This window comes from Python bivittatus, unplaced genomic scaffold (assembly GCF_059951505.1).
Source record: "Python bivittatus isolate LINGU-HERP-01145 unplaced genomic scaffold, Pbiv_v1 ctg000980_np1212, whole genome shotgun sequence".
Lineage (NCBI taxonomy): Eukaryota > Metazoa > Chordata > Lepidosauria > Squamata > Pythonidae > Python > Python bivittatus.
The window spans coordinates 54,924,800-54,937,141 of record NW_028277125.1 but is presented as its reverse complement, the minus strand read 5'-3'; the positions used below and the strand labels follow the sequence as shown (position 1 = coordinate 54,937,141).

The 12,342-nt window shown below is 36.8% G+C and overlaps 1 protein-coding gene across 1 annotated transcript in view; it reads left to right on the top strand.

The window, feature by feature from the left end:
- Window positions 1-12,342, top strand: part of SHTN1 (shootin 1) — an 87,758-nt gene that overhangs the window by 36,014 nt on the left and 39,402 nt on the right. Inside the window, exons 5-8 of the mRNA XM_007433684.4 lie at window positions 1,418-1,586; window positions 4,065-4,162; window positions 4,824-4,905; window positions 9,327-9,421. Coding sequence (XP_007433746.1) covers window positions 1,418-1,586; window positions 4,065-4,162; window positions 4,824-4,905; window positions 9,327-9,421 — 444 coding nt within the window. The remainder of the gene's footprint in view (window positions 1-1,417; window positions 1,587-4,064; window positions 4,163-4,823; window positions 4,906-9,326; window positions 9,422-12,342) is intronic.

The following is a 12,342-nucleotide window of genomic DNA, read 5'->3' as shown; positions in this document are numbered from 1 at the left end:
AGAAACTGCCACTAAGTATTTTTTGGGAACTGTCCAAATTACTGCACGCAGAAGCCGTTGGAAGCCAAGGTTTCCAAGCGTCTCTTTTCCTTCTTCCAGAGCGTCTTAGCTTCCAACTCCTTTCAACAGGTTTTTTTCCTCCTAGTGTTTTTCCCACATGTGCGGGATCTGCTTTTTTTGGATCAACCAAAATACTTTCTTGCCAATGTCAATTACAGATGAAGGGCTCCTAAATAGGATTGAGACTTAGTTTGGGACACAATCTGAGCTGGGTTGCCTATGTATATGTTTGAATAAAGAGGGGGAAAAATGACCACAGCTGTTAGTGTAGCTAAAACCCTCCTTTAATCTCTGTTTGATATATGCTAGCATTTGAGACTGAGAAATGTGGGCTGCACACAGCAATGGAGGCAGCTACAGGAGAAGACTTGGGATGAACACAGACATTTATCCACCTTCTTATCAAGCTGGGAGATTGGGGTGCCTATGGCTTATATTAACTGCTCATATATTCATGGCCAAGCTGATGATCCTAGGTACCTCCAACTAAACCCTTTCTTCCCTAACAGGAGAAGTCACAACTGGGAAAAAAAAATGGTTAAATTACATCCAAAGATTGTCTTTCTCCAGAAGAAGCTCTTTTAGTTTGAAGAAAGGTATCCTTGGATATAACCAAATACTAGCCTTCATATGTTTGAAGCTGACTTTCAGGAGCCATGTTTTATGCTTTATGTATTATGGAGGTATACAACTTCTAAATCTTGAATGCAGCCCTCAGAATTCCTCTAAAAGTTGTGCTGAATTATTTTTTTTAATAAGATAGGAGGAAATGATTAAATAAATAAATGATACAATTAATATGATATTCATGGTGTTTTAATTAAGCTTAAATTTGAAGTAAATAAATAACATTTAATATTTTTACAGCATCATCCATGTTCCTCAAATGCAAGACAAAAGCCAGGGTTGAATCTTAACCTGAAAAAGTGCCTATACATGCTCTATTAACATCCCAACTGATGTCTCAAGGAATGCTATCCCTATTTTATTTCTATGAAGCTTTGTACCTTTCTCTTTTGCGGCCTATGCATCATTTAGGGCAGCCAGCACTAAAATACAACCATAAAATAAAATATATCAAGGAGATAAAATTGTATCAGATACAATGAAGCATACTTCTTTAAATAAAGAGGTTTTATAGATCACAATCACTAACATGTCATACTAAAAGATGTCAGTAATCCTTCTAGCACAAGGAGTTCCACAATTTAAGTGTGGCTAATGAAAAATCCATTAATTTTGTTCTCATCAGCTAAACTCATTGGTGACCTTATAGCAACTGACATTTATTTTCCTAAAGAAGGAAAAAATGTATAAGGAAATCATAGCAACAACATAAATACTTGACGTTTTGTAGCTAAACAAAGAGAACAAGACTCTGAAAAGAATCAGCATGTTGTATATGGCAAAACTGGGGCCAGACATCATGACTGAAGAAATTAACATTGATGATGAAGAATCATCTACAGACACAGAAGGTAGCCCTGGGGCCTGTGACTCAATGCAGTGCCAACAGATGATAAAAGGTGAGTGTTTTTCTGAAGACTATAATGGGGTTGTCATTTCAGAAAGTAAATGTGAAGATTCAGTTTCCTTGTAATGGGTACCATTCTTTAACCTAAGGTAGTGTTGTCCAAACTTGGCCACTTTAAGATGAGTGGACTTCAACTCCCAGAATTCCCCAGCCAGCCATGCTGGCTGGGGAATTCTGGGAGTTGAAGTCCACTCATCTTAAAGTGGCCAAGTTTGGACAACACTGACCTAAGGGTTCCAAATGTGTTGGATTTCAACCCCTCTAATCCCTCATCAGCATGGGCAGTTGCTCTGCTCTCTAGGAATGATGGCAGGTGAACCCCAGTACAGCTGAAGGCTACCAGAAAGATAAGGCTATTATATTATGAGAAGTGTACTGTATATACATCTTATTATACCAGTTATATGCATTGTTGCCTGCACTTATCAAGAGCACATCTTTTCCTCACTGTAATGTCCAAAAAATGATGGCAGATGTTGAACTTGGCCTTTGTTCTTTGGTCCCCAGTTTCAGTTGCCTCACTCCCCATAAAGAACCCTGGTTGTCCAGTAGCTAGTTTCCATTCTCCTGCTCTACAGGACATACAGTAGCTACTTGCTTATTTGTGACAGTGTCTCCCTCACTCCCCTCTAAGGTTATTTCTACCCTGATGTCTTCCCATGATTTCATGGGATCTCATATTATTTTAGCTTGGGAGATAAGGTGTGAGACATGGGCATCCACAGGGGTTCAGTAGGGGGATGACGAAACTCCACCCCTTTTTGTAATTGCATTAAGTATTGCATGCAAATACTTAACAGGCAGAGCTTGTTTCATCAGCATGTCGAAATGTGTATTGTAATGTCACAATGCACATTTCAACATTTTGATGAAACCTCCAGCTTCACCTCCAGCACACACATGGTGTGTGGACAGATAGGCAAACCAGCCTAAAAAAAAAATTCAAACATTAGACAGTGTTGCATTCTGAAGATGGCGCCTGCCTATTCCTGCTGCAGAGGCCTAATTAGTGGAAGTCATATGTTGAAACAGGACAGCAGCTTCCCTAGAATAAGTTGCAAACTCACAAATCAAAATGAGACCATTGGCCATTGAACTGAAACAGAAGCAGCAAAAATATAATAGTGCTTAGCAGTGGGACAGCAGAATTTGTGATGGCATTGTTTTGGCTGAAGGATGGCTGGATCACACTGTAATTCGGGGGGGGGGGGACTCCAATTGACTCAGGTTGAATAGTTTAGCATCATCTCTGCAATTCAGCTGGAAGCATAAATCCACTCAAATCAGTTTACTGACTTAAACCAAACCTCATCCAGAGACTCATAGTTTCAGATTATGTCCTGCTTTTTGTAGGGCAGTCTTCCATCAAATGGTGATTATGATATTGGGGGCAGTATGTAGTATGTCAAACAATGCATTTAAGGAAGAGGTTTACAAAGAGTTCATAGCATGCTGAATTAAGCTATGTATTGGTATCTATTCAGGAACTCTAGGAAGACTGATACCCACTTCCTTTTTTCTCTTCCTCTCTACTATTAAATTATTATTGTATTAAATTATTGAGGAGCAGAAGTAAGTATTGTAGCAAGATAGTTGAGAATGGTCAGGGCTTTTCTACCTAGTTTTTGATTATAACCATTCACCATGTGAGGGAATGGATTATTCTCAGTTGCTGGAATTGGAGGCTGCGATTTTTATGGTAGAATCATAATATATGGTGCTACTGTATTATGCTAGTCAAAGCTAACGCAAGTTTCTGATACTTCTGATTATACTTGATTAATTTGAAACTAGTCCAGGTTTTTAAAATGAGAGTTTTAAAACTATTTCTGTTTAGTTTTGCTGCTTGCTTGAATAGTATAGTTTTTGTGGGTTTTATACTGATTTTTAATTTTTTTTCTGAAACATTTATATGCTTTTATCCTAACTATATGTCGTTGACAGGGTTATATGAACTGGGAGTATTTAAATCTTAATTGTATTAAAATGTAGTACCTTAATATTATTTTGTAGTGCTAAATGGCATATAACTTTTTACTTTTGTGTGTCTTAATTTTGAATGCTAATCTCTCTAGGTAGTGATTTCTAGTTATGGTTTCCTACTTTATTATTTAGATGACACTTGATGGAAACAGAGAATAATAGAACTTGAGATAACAGCTAGTAGAACTGCAAAATAAGCAAATAATTTATGTCTTCCTTAGAAAGAAATTGACTCTAAAATTGAGAGATACCTTGTATAACTGAGTTGATAATATACAATCCCTTTCAAATTGGGAAATCTCCATAATGAAACTCAAACTAAAGGGCTAGCTAACCAATACAGCTTGTGAGAGCATCGACATGTGAAACCTTTCTTAATAATTCAAGAGACAGTCAATGCTTTGCTCTTCAGCTTTTCTGCACTTACCATGTTTCTTTTTGTTTCAAAATGAAAAATGAACTCTGGCTGCCATTCTTGAAAATGAAGATCTGCGAGATCAAATTATCTCACTTCAAGAGGAGAAGAAGACTGTTGTCATTGAGCTGGAAAACCTGAAGAGCAAATTTGCAGAAGGAGTAGCAGAAGTAAGTATTGTAGCAAGATAGTTGAGAATGGTCAGGGCTATTCTATCTAGTTTTTGATTATAACCGTTCACCATGTGAGGGAATGGATTATTCTCAGTTGCTGGAATTGGAGGCTGCGATTTTTATGGTAGAATCATAATATATGGTGCTACTGTATTATGCTAGTCAAAGCTAAAGCAAGAATTTTTAACTATACATCTTAATAATATCCTGTCCCTTTGCAAGCTGTCTTGCTAGCTAAATCTAATTCTTCATAAGCAAGGGCTTTGCTCTGCATGAGCTGCAAAGTATTTAATTGCTACCTCTCAAGGCAAGTTCCATTTACTATAGCATTTAAAGCATTCTAACTGTTTTAATGCCATTTTGGCTATAATCTTGACCAAAGATATTAGGAAGTAAATGGGAAAAGCTTGTTTCAGATTGCATCTTTAGCTGGAAAACCAGCAGTTGCTTGCAACTTTGCACAAAAACTAGCACATCAATGAAACAATTAAAAATATTGATACACTCCATGTTTGCAGTTATTAGCTTAAAATTGATAATTGGATTGGACGCTAGATAGATTTGAAGCAAAACTTCATGCAGTGTTCATAGCAGCATTATTAGTGTTTTGGTTTCTCCAATAATCTCTTGTTATTTCTTTCTCTTTTTTTTTCCTCAGGTAAACAAAGTAAAGGAAGAAAATGCAGTTCTAGCAGCAGAAGTTCACAAACATCAGAAAGTGTTGGAAAAATGTAATCGAAGTATGTGTGTATGCTTTTTGTCTTCTCAAGAACTCTTAATGGTAATACTTTGATAGCTGTGTTGTACTGATGAGATGAACAGACAGAGAGATAACAGAAATCTAGAACGGGGACAATATTTCACAGATTCTACTAGCCAAAGCATATCTTAGGCTTTTAATGGAAACTCTGTCAAAATCTGTACCTGTGAACAGCCTATAAAGTTTAGATCTATTATTGCAAATTTCCACATTCCTACTATCTGATCCTGGAAGCTACTAGTTGTGAGATGAGTACTAATCAAGTTTTGATCCACTTGATCAGGATTTCTAGATTTATGGCTGAGACAAAGATTAATAGTGACAGTTACTGCCACATTCTTGTGGAGATTGTAATAAGCACTGTAACCGTAAAACTGACAAATCATCCTTACATTACAGAAGATGTATAAGAGGTTGATCAGAGTCAGTCAGAAAATCCAGGCAACATCTCACCAGATTTAGCCTCTCTTAACTAGAAGATGAAGATTGCGTCCTTCCGTTTTCTGCTTTCTTATGAATGCCACAGAAAAGATGCACTTTCATATGTTTAAAATTATTAAATTGGTATTGTGCAAGGGCATGCCTTGAGATACAGTTTAAAAACTGCTCTTGCTTAGAGTTCTGCAATAGTCACACTTTCCAGAAGGCACTGCCACTCTGAATGTACTTTGCAATTCTCCCCATCCTCAAATAGTCCTATCAGTATAGGACTCAAATTTAATAATGGCTATGTTCATACAACACACTTAGCCATATTTAGTATAAATATGGGAGCACAATTTTCTGGGTTCATGCAACATACCAAACTGTAAACTAATCACTTGGCCTGGGTTTGCACACATGGCTAAACGAAAATGTAATTCACTAGTTTGTGGTTCCATGATGTCATACAAACAATAACCAATATGAAATTACGACTACATCTTTTGTATCTCATCTGTTAGAGACAACCTGCTCTGAGTGAGTTTGCATACTCAAGACCGAAAGAGTAAGTTTAGCACAGGACTTTAGGACAGATTCACATACTGGACAGTCACAAGATATAATCAAATCCAAGAAGGCCAGTGTACATTTATATATGAGAAGCAAGAAAAGGGACAGGAATGTAAAGGGTGTAGGATCTACATGGAATTCACAGTCGATAGAAACCAAGGTCCAGAAGGATCTGCATTGCTGACCAGCCCATATGCTTCTTTTTTCCCAGATCCTCCAATCAGTTCCAACTGTGGATTTAGCATTGGAGGATAGTGGCAAGATTGTTTCTTTTCTCCCATACCTGTTCATAGATTTTTGGCAACAGTAGTACTGATTTAGATGGAACTGTATAACTGAGGAGCTCCTGGCTATCCTGTGCACATACATCACATTTTTAGGTGTACATCTAAAGTGAACTGTGATGCTGCAGTATTTGTGTGACAGGACAGTCTAAAAGAGAATAGTGCCAATTTACAAAAGTTCCCATATCTGATTGCCTGGAAGAAACTCTGTTTTATCACTGCAAAAGTTTCTATATTCCCACATTGGATGATACAATGTACAGTATAGTTACATAGGTGTCATCACCTTTCACTTCTGGTGATTGCATGGAGCCTGCTGCCACATGTTAGGTTGGGGGAGACAATAATCTTCTAGACCCTAGCCTAATGAAGCATACTTACATGTAGAAGCTGTAAGAATCTAAGTCATAGAATCATAGGGTTAGAAGAACCTTGGAGGTCTTCTAATCCTACCCCCTGCCCAAGTCAGTCAAATTAAACTATGGGAACTTACTCAAGAAGTGTAAGAATCAAAACTACAAAGGTTAAGATGATTTAGTGAGTTAATTGCTTGTTGATGTTCTTTGAAGATCTTGATATATTTATAATCTTGGCAGTTAGATCATAAAATATTCTACCCCCCATTCACTCATGCCATCATTACTTATTTATAACTGAAGTGGGAAATCTAATCTGAATTCATGATTATGAAAACTAGTATTTCAGGTTACTGAATCCATAGTTAAAGATTTAACTAAAACTATATACACATTAACCCACTAGGCTTAAATAAGGCTGTGTTAACATTTAATGATTTTAGAATAGTTGTAATTCCAAAAGTGTTCAGAATTAATAGCAAATGCCATTGTTTTGCAAACTTCACAATAAATCCAGAGGACAGGAGACTTTATTCTTCCAGCCAAAAGAGAAATAAAAGGTGATTTTCCTGTTCAATCATGTATACAGGTGCCCTAATTTTTCACAAAGGTTCCATTCCAACACAAAACAGTGGATAGCAAAACTACAAATAACAAGGCATTGAGTTTGTGGGAGTTGAAGGGTTGGGTTCCAGAGCCTATGGTTAACCTCCTCTTCTTATTAGCACTTCCTCCTTCTTCCTTCCACAGTGGTCATCTGCACAATGTACTTGTATTTATTCCTCCTTCTCTTTTTTGGTCATGGCTGATCTTGTTGGTCAGCCTGCTCATGAGATTCCTTGTGGCCACTGGCCTTCTTTGAAATGAGCCATCAGTGCTTCTCCTGCAGCACCAGTATCCAGAGGTGCAACCAGGAAGCCTTTCTCCCCACTCCCAACATTGGGAAAGAGCCATACAGAGCAGAGAAGCTAGTGTGAACCACTTGGCATGAGTGGGATAAAAATCTCCATCTCCAACTGCGTCAGCCTCACAACTGGGTTGAACTGGCAAAATCCACTATAACAGAGCAAGAATGAGGAACAAATAAAGGTACATTGTGCAGACAACCTAACCTTAAAAAATAGTTTTTATGCATGCACAAAGCTCTAGCCACCATTTTGCACATGAGTAGTGTAACAAAAACAAGCCCAAAATCATGGATACATGAAAAGCTTTGTCTGGATATCAAAGTCTGGTCTATTTAAATGACAGAGATGTAAAAACACAGACAGGACTGCAGATAATGGGCTGTTCCCCACACTCCTGGCAATGTTGAGGTGGGAGAAATTACTACCTCCACAGTGGCTCTTTTTATTGTATTTCAGACACCAGGCCAGTAGGGTTACTTTCCCCAGTACGTACTAGGCATATTCCTCAGGCATGGTTTAAGGGCAGGGATTTTACCAAAACTGGAAGGCATTGCTCTTCCTCAGTACAGGGTGTCCAGAAGTGCTCCTGTTCGCTTCCTGGCTATCCATGTCATGCTACTGTAGCTGTCACCACCTTTCCCACTGCTACCCTGTTCTTTTTTAGACCCAGGGGCTTCATCAATGGCTTGTGGTGTCTAGATAGCAGCCATCTCTTGGGTTGGCTGGTATCTGGCAGGCAGTGTGGCTTATGTGAATAATTGGAGTGGTTGCTGAGAGAAGTGTCAGAGGCAGCACTGTTGCAAGGAGAAGAAGTAGGAAGAACACAAATGTAGAAGCCAGATCTAGAGCAGATTGTGGGGTTATTTTTAATGTTACTTCAGTAGTAGTATTAGTAATACTGCCACAAATTGGAATACCAACCTCGTGGAAGGTTGAAATTCTCATGACAAAACAAAAAGCACCGATTGCTGTAGAGGTACTGGTCTCTCCAGCAGCCAAAGAAAAAATGGCAACCCAAGTACAGATCCCTGAAGCTGAATGGGAGAAGATCTTGCAGTGAGCCAGTTCGAGTCCTGTAGGTCACCAACTGCCCTCAGACATCTCCTCCATGTGACATAGAATATTGTCTACAGGGCATCATGTTCCATTTTCCAATGGAAAACAGTAGTTTCCTGCTGAATCTCTTTGATTTGGCCATAGTGGCAGGCTGGCCCCAAGATCAAGCCTATGTTGTGAGATCTTCTCCTCCAGAAATGGTAAGCAGACCATCTTGGCACTGGAGGAAGGGGGTAATGTGGATGAGCCCAGAATTGGCCACTTCTTTTACTGTTTTAGGTATCTATTATTGGGTGCCTCTGACATCACTGGATCAAAGTCATCAGACTTCCGTCTATCTCAGAGGAATTTAAAGTGTTTTTTCTTTAAGGTAAAGTGGAAGATGTGTATACATGTAGGTACAGAAAGTAATACTATGGTACCCATTGTTCACACAATCTTTTTTTCAAGATCATAACTTATTTCTACAGTAATTTTTCAACATTTTTCCGTCTCGCTTTCTAACTTTGAAGAGAACATTGTGCTGTCATTCAAAGAATGTCCCTCCTTCCTTCTAGCAGAGGTATCCCCACTGAAGTAAACCCCCCATTCCACTTCAGTACATATGTCTAGTTACTTATATAATTATTTACAACATTTCAAACGCCGTAGTAGAAAGGAGGAAAATATCTTCCTTCCAGCCATATTGCTACAGTTTAGATAATCTTGTTTCATGGCATATTTCATGGTTGTGTTTGATTTCACCACTGCTGCTGCTACTATCTCTTGATTCCTCTTCCTCCCCCTCCTTTTTGTTTCAAATAGTGTCTGTACTAGCAGTAGAAGAATATGAAGAACTCCAAGTCAACTTTGAGCTGGAAAAAAACTTACGAAAGAGGGCAGAATCCTTTGCACAAGAGGTATGCAAGTTCATAGCTTTTTCTGATCAGAGAATGGACCATAGCAAATATTTTTAAAATATTCCAAAGAAACAATGGCTTTTTCAGTTTCAGCTCTTTTCTCTTTAATTCTGTTTTATAAATGGATGCTTCATATAGACAGCCTATGTAGCAGTACAAAAATAGATTTAGTAATAAGTTAATAAAAACCATGCTTCAAAGTTCTCTTTAGGTGAAAACTCTTCAGTTCTGCAGTAAACGGCTGTTTATTTTATTGAGATTGTTCTTATGGTTACTTGGGGAGTTTCTATCTATTTAATTTGGCCTTGACCATATTTCTCTGACTTTTTGGTGGAAATACTTCCTTAACAGTATACAATATCCAGCTTTGTGTGCTGAATGCCAGTGTTGTAATGTCAAATGTAACTTGTCTGCCAGTGTGTGAAGCTACTTTTTAGAATGACGGGGCTCATACCAGGGTTACATACGTGGCAAATACTGTATTATATTTAGATTGGCTCTTTTACTCATAAATTAACTCAGTTCTCCATTAGATTGTTTTTTATCATTAAATAATGTATATTCTCAGAAAGACTGCTAGGCAGGCAAATAAGTGCCTTAGTTCCTCATTTGGTCATTAATTATGGACAATAATTTATTCATAAATTGAAATACCAGTGTTTCTTGTGCCAAAATGTTTGAAGTGGTTTACAGTACTCTAATGATCCATAGAATTGAAGTCATCACACAGGAACATGGACTACATTCATCCTGCCATACTTCTTGATTTCTCATTGACCTTTAACCTTAGAAATGCTGTTTTATCCTATTGAAAGATATAGTTTCCTCATGATTACATCATCTGCATTCAGATGGAATCAGTTTCAGTAGAATGAGTACTTCTATGAAATACCTCACAAAGAGAAAAATCAACAGTGTTGACGTAATCAGATTTTGCTTCTGGGCTGGGTTGAACTTGAATAACTCACCAGCTGGTTTAAATATCAAGAAACTCTCCAGCATTTCATTATTCCTAACTCCTATTCCTGTAAATTAATGTAAATTATTTGGAAATAAATATCCAGCGGAAAATAGATATATTTATAAAGTTGGGAGAATTTTGACCATAACAGACCATGGAAAAGCAGCCAACTCATAAATACCATGATCATGGTTTATGATGTGGTATAGTAGAAGATTTAACTATAGAAAGATGAACTCTCACTTAAACAAAATCATAGAAGCACTTGCTTTTTTTATTTGAAAATGTATTTGCTCTGTTTACATCAATATAAAATTGTTTTTCAAAATTTTTAAATTGAATTGAATTTCTGCATCACTAGCAATGCTCAGTAAAATTTCATCATAGCAGAAGCTAAACACAGCTTTGGACCTTAAGTGATAGTTTGGCTTCCTTTTTGTTTTTTGGGAAAGTAGATATTGGATGATAGTACAGTTACAGTTTTGTTAACTGACAGGTTAATTTCAGTTCTAAAAATATATACTACATTGTTTGAAGTTCTGTTATACTAATATGCGTGGCTATAGCAAAATAAAGACTTTAAAATATATCTCCATGGTACATACAATACCACTTTATACTGATAGAAATTGTTAGTAAATATAGTTCAGGGTTATTTTTTTTGAAAAATCATATTAATAGTAGCTCTCCAAGAATTGAAGCATACCTCTTTAATTGTATTTATTTATTTATTTAAATGTTTATAGGCTTGCATTAGAAGTAAAACTCCTTCCAGGTTGGTAGTTACGTATGTTTATACTGTAATCATTTCTAGTCTTGTTAGTACTTATGCTTTAATCATCCTAATTTTCTGTCCCCTCAGCTCCTTGTAATGTAAAGGACTTGATTGAATGATGACTGTATTGAGAACATTTAGGAGTAATCATATCAGTGGCATTAATTATTGCCTTATTCCAAACCACGATTTTGTCAGAATGATGAAACATGCTGTGATATCACAACTCAAGCTCCATCCCTTACATACAAAAAGAGTTTGTGTCATCGCTCATATTTCATCATTTGCCTCCCTGCCCGTCGACACAGGCAAGTGGTACCAGAACCTTAGAAATACAGTATTGTTATTTTTTAATATAATTTTATTGAAAAGGGTAAAAATCAATACAAACTAAAATAGAGTAAGAAGAAAAAAGGAAAAGGAAGAAATAAAAAAGGAAGCTAAAATGCAAAAAGAAAAAGAAAGGAAAAAAAGGTAGAAGAAAAATAGAAAAGAAAGAAAAAAGATACAAGGAAATGGCTTCCAATCTTCTTTACAGCAGTTATAATTACAGTTATAAATTTACCTCTTTCTCTAAAGTTACAACATGTCTCTCTTTTTTCTATAATCTATCCTGTCAAATCATCAAAACAATAAATCATAAGTTCATTTTTTTTCTGTTTTCTGCAAAAGTCCATAAGGGGTTTCCAGTCAGTAATAAATGTAGATATTGTCTTTTCTCTGATCAAAGAAGTCAATTTAGCCATCTCAGTGAGCTCCATCGTCATTACCAACCATTCCTCCATTGTAAGTATTGCTGAATCTTTCCATCTTTGTGCATACAATAATCTTGCTGCAGTTATCATATACAAAACAAAGTTCCATGACGTTTTCCCCACTGTTTGGCCGTCAGTCCCAAAAGAAAGACTCTGGTCTCAGTTGTATATTAATCTTTAAAATCCTCTGAATCAGTCTACAGTATGTATAGTAGTTGAATCCAAAATTTTCTAGCTTTTTTACATGTCCACCAGGCATGATAAAATGTCCCTTTTTGTTTGTCATGTTCCCAACATGCATTTGAAGTGCCTTTATACATTCTAAATAATTTCTCTGGTGACATAACGGTACATCATTTTGTAAAAATTATTTTTACAATTATAATGTAGTGTAAGTTTCAGTCCTTTCAAGCACAAATTTTCCCATTGT